This window comes from Saccoglossus kowalevskii, chromosome 13 (genome assembly GCF_978046115.1).
Source record: "Saccoglossus kowalevskii chromosome 13, keSacKowa6.1, whole genome shotgun sequence".
NCBI classification, from domain to species: Eukaryota; Metazoa; Hemichordata; class Enteropneusta; family Harrimaniidae; genus Saccoglossus; species Saccoglossus kowalevskii.
Genome location: NC_140653.1, coordinates 28,892,447 through 28,895,958, shown reverse-complemented (window position 1 = coordinate 28,895,958; position 3,512 = coordinate 28,892,447). Strand labels below are relative to the sequence as shown.

Here is a 3,512-nt window from a genome sequence, read left to right as displayed (position 1 = left end):
AATGTAGAGTAATAATGAATATTGCAACACTCGGCCTTCCATGGTAACTAGTGTTCGAACAGTCGTTCTTTTATACAATTGCACTGGCAGCAATACAAGAATTAACAATGATGCTATGTATGACACTCGATAATACATGTATGAGGTAAACACAAACAGTACGGTATTCTTTTTTTGGAGGATGTGGTGGCCCTGAAAAGGGCCGTTTGGTTTGTGTATGCTTGGCACACGATTTATCTGGAGCTGGTGTACTTGGTGACTGCCTTTGTGCCTTCACTGACAGCGTGCTTGGCAAGCTCACCAGGTAGAATCAGACGAACAGATGTCTGGATTTCTCTGCTAGTGATGGTACTCCGCTTGTTGTAGTGAGCCAGTCGGGAAGCTTCAGAAGCGATACGCTCAAAGACATCATTCACGAAGCTGTTCATTATAGACATGGCTTTAGACGAGATGCCAGTATCGGGGTGAACCTGTTTCAATACCTTGTAGATGTAGATACCATACGATTCTCGCCGTCTGCGCCTTCTCTTTTGTGCAGCACCACCACGACCTCTCGACTTCGCCCCTTTCTTCGCTCCTTTCAAACCTTTGCCAGATTTGGTCGGCGACTTCCTTGGAGATGATTTCGGAGGCATCGTTCAGAATTACAATAACTACTGAAGAATGATGACGATTTGCAGAAGACTTCAGTATTTATGGCAAAGTATATGCAAATAAGGGATACCGGGCGATAGACCGCGCAAGGACGAATGACAGAATGGTATTTTGACGCGATTGTGGTACGTTGTTGCAAAATAGGGATTCTAACTCGGAAGGCTGCATGGCTGCGAACGTGAGAGAAAACATGCCATCGATACGGGATATAGGTCGAACCATTTTATCCTGAGGGTATCGAAGGGTGTGGTAAGAATGCTCTGTTTTTCATTGCAAGTTGAAGTAGGAATATTATTTCGGCTGCATTGGAATTTTTTTTGTTTATTCTTTCGCTTTGACACGGGGCGCCTCAAGTCTGCCCAGTTTTCGTTCGACTGCTATGTGACTCGGGCAGTTTTTACCGCCTCTGCTTGCAAAGCCGGGGAGGTTTGGGAAAAAAATAGCGAACGACGAAATCGATAGCTAAAAAGGTGTTTAGGTATTTTTTCCAAACATAAAATGCAACTGGGTGTGATTATAAAAATAAATTTTATGCTTTTTATACGAGTTTCGCTTGTACAGCAACGGGCCAATACGATCATGTGATACTACTTCCCCGGATTACGTTCGTGTAAACTTCCTCGGAGCATGGAGACGGCGCTCCATACTTCCTGTCCCGATGTTCGCAATTTTTCACGCACATTAGGTATATACACGATATTTATTAATAATAATAAATTAATATTAGGTACGACCGACTGTTGACAGTCTATCATAGGTTTTGCCAAAAATTGTTTTGGAAACCACTAAACGCAGACGATGTTTGTTTTCGCGTAGTGTAGCGGAAACAGATCGGAAGAATTCGACATGATCATGGGGTGGTTGGAAGAGTGGAACCAGTGCATTTTTTGTTTCTCGGGGTCTTATCTGTCCATCAGTTTTTAGTACCTGCAACACTTTGCATGCGTTTTTGTCTGTGTGTCTAGCTCGCAATTTGTTTAACACATCTTCAACCCACCCCGATGAGTTCACATGGTCTATTCCTAAATCATTATTTAAAATTATTTTCAGCTTGCAAATGATATATGACATTATCAACTTCTTGAATAAAATTTATTTTTACTTCGAGGTGTTTATAGTATCGTGTGTACATCTACACAACCAACGACAGACAATCTGTACAAATCAGAGCGGTACACTCACTTTTGGAGCCGCTCGTGTGTGCCGGTGCATATACTTTTATTTTACATGGCGATAACAAATAATATACCGTCATATAATAATAGAAAAACTAAAAACCACTTCAACATTGGCAGCAGTTGATGGAATCAACTTGTGTTTACGACAACATAATCCAGAAATAGTGCAGGTCAAAATAAGCTCGTTGTATTTAATATCTCCCTCGCTTTCAGAAGAGGTTATCATTATGCTGTCGTTTTAATCCCGAAAGGAGGACTTCATATCAATAGCATATTTTGACTCCCAGAGGGTACTCACGTAGTCAGGTGCAGTCAACAGAGCTGTTCGTGAAAAAATGTGCTCGCAACTTGAAGGGATATTTAGCGGGCAGGCAAAATAAAACATCTTCAGTGGGAGGGCATTAGAAATAGGGTTTCTCAGAGGGGAATTCCAGTAGGAGAAGATTTTTATTCAGAGAGCAGGCAAGTTCCATTTTTAGATTGAGCGGGTAAGAGCAAAATGCAGAATTTTCCGCGGGCATTAACAACCAAATTGCCAAAGGGGAGGAATGTTTAGACTGGCCAAAGGGGAGTAGTCCAATGGCGCAAACTTCGTGCAAGCTGTCGGGGTCACCCTAGACTGGCGCAGTCGGAGCGATTAATTTGTTTTTGTAGTTTTAAATAAAATAAAAAAATTCGCGAAATGCAGGTGTTAGCGCGAAATCCCCTGTAACTGCGAAATTTACAGGGGATTTCGCGCTAACACCTGCATTTCGCGAAATTTGTTCTTTTATTTAAACTACAAAAAACAAATTAATCGCTCCGACTGCGCTAGTTGGTTGAGAGGGAGGGGAGTTGCGAACAGATTGACCTCTCCCCTCCAAATTAAATTAAGCCTTAATAATGTTCATAAATTAAGTTACTGTTGATCAAACATAAATACCAAACATTTTTCCAAATTTACTCGTTGACTGCACCTGACGTAGTTACAATATGCGGGGAATCGCCGCTGTTTCTACCATCGTTTTCATGGTTGAGCCGATCTTTTGACAAAACACACCTTTTTTGACAAGGGCGCCCCCAACGCCGATCTTTTTGGTTCTTGTTTTCAACTGCCTACGAACACCCAAAATCCAGGTGAGTACCTCCCCGGGTATTGACACATTTCGAATGATTTTTTAATTGAAAATTACCCTCTTTTCCCAAAGGAAAACCCGTTACTGACTTTTTGTTTCTTTGAAAAGAACCCTTTTTAAATGAAACACAGAAATCACGGCATTGCACTTCTTAATGAGCCTGAGTACTCTTTTGAAAAGTGCATTTTTATTCGGCTTTTGCAGACATGCGAGCTTTATTGGTAGCGCAGGCGCGTCAGTTACTACGCCCTCAATCGTAGTAGTGTCCCACCCGGTAGTCACGTGAGAACAGTATCATTTTATATACCACTGCAGCATTTACAAGTTATCATGTCAAGTACCACACATCTGTGGCCAGCACGTGTAAGTTGAACAATATCATGACGTCATCTTGTTACACGGACATATTGATTTAATTGGGAATTGTACACTCGATTTAAACTTGCGACCATGTTTGTCGAATCATAATGACAATCAATTTTTAAGTAACGTGCGTGGAAATGACACTATCCAAAAAATAGACGCATTTATCAAAATAGGTCAAACTGTCAAATATGGCCAACAT

At 41.3% G+C, this 3,512-nt stretch overlaps 1 protein-coding gene across 1 annotated transcript; it reads right to left on the bottom strand.

Annotated features, from left to right (window-relative positions):
- Positions 1–233: 233 nt before the first annotated feature.
- On the bottom strand, positions 234–635 carry LOC100368818 (histone H2B, gonadal-like). Its single transcript, XM_002730788.1, has one exon. It carries the CDS (start codon positions 633–635, stop codon positions 234–236), a length of 402 nt encoding a protein of 133 aa, XP_002730834.1.
- Positions 636–3,512: the final 2,877 nt, after the last annotated feature.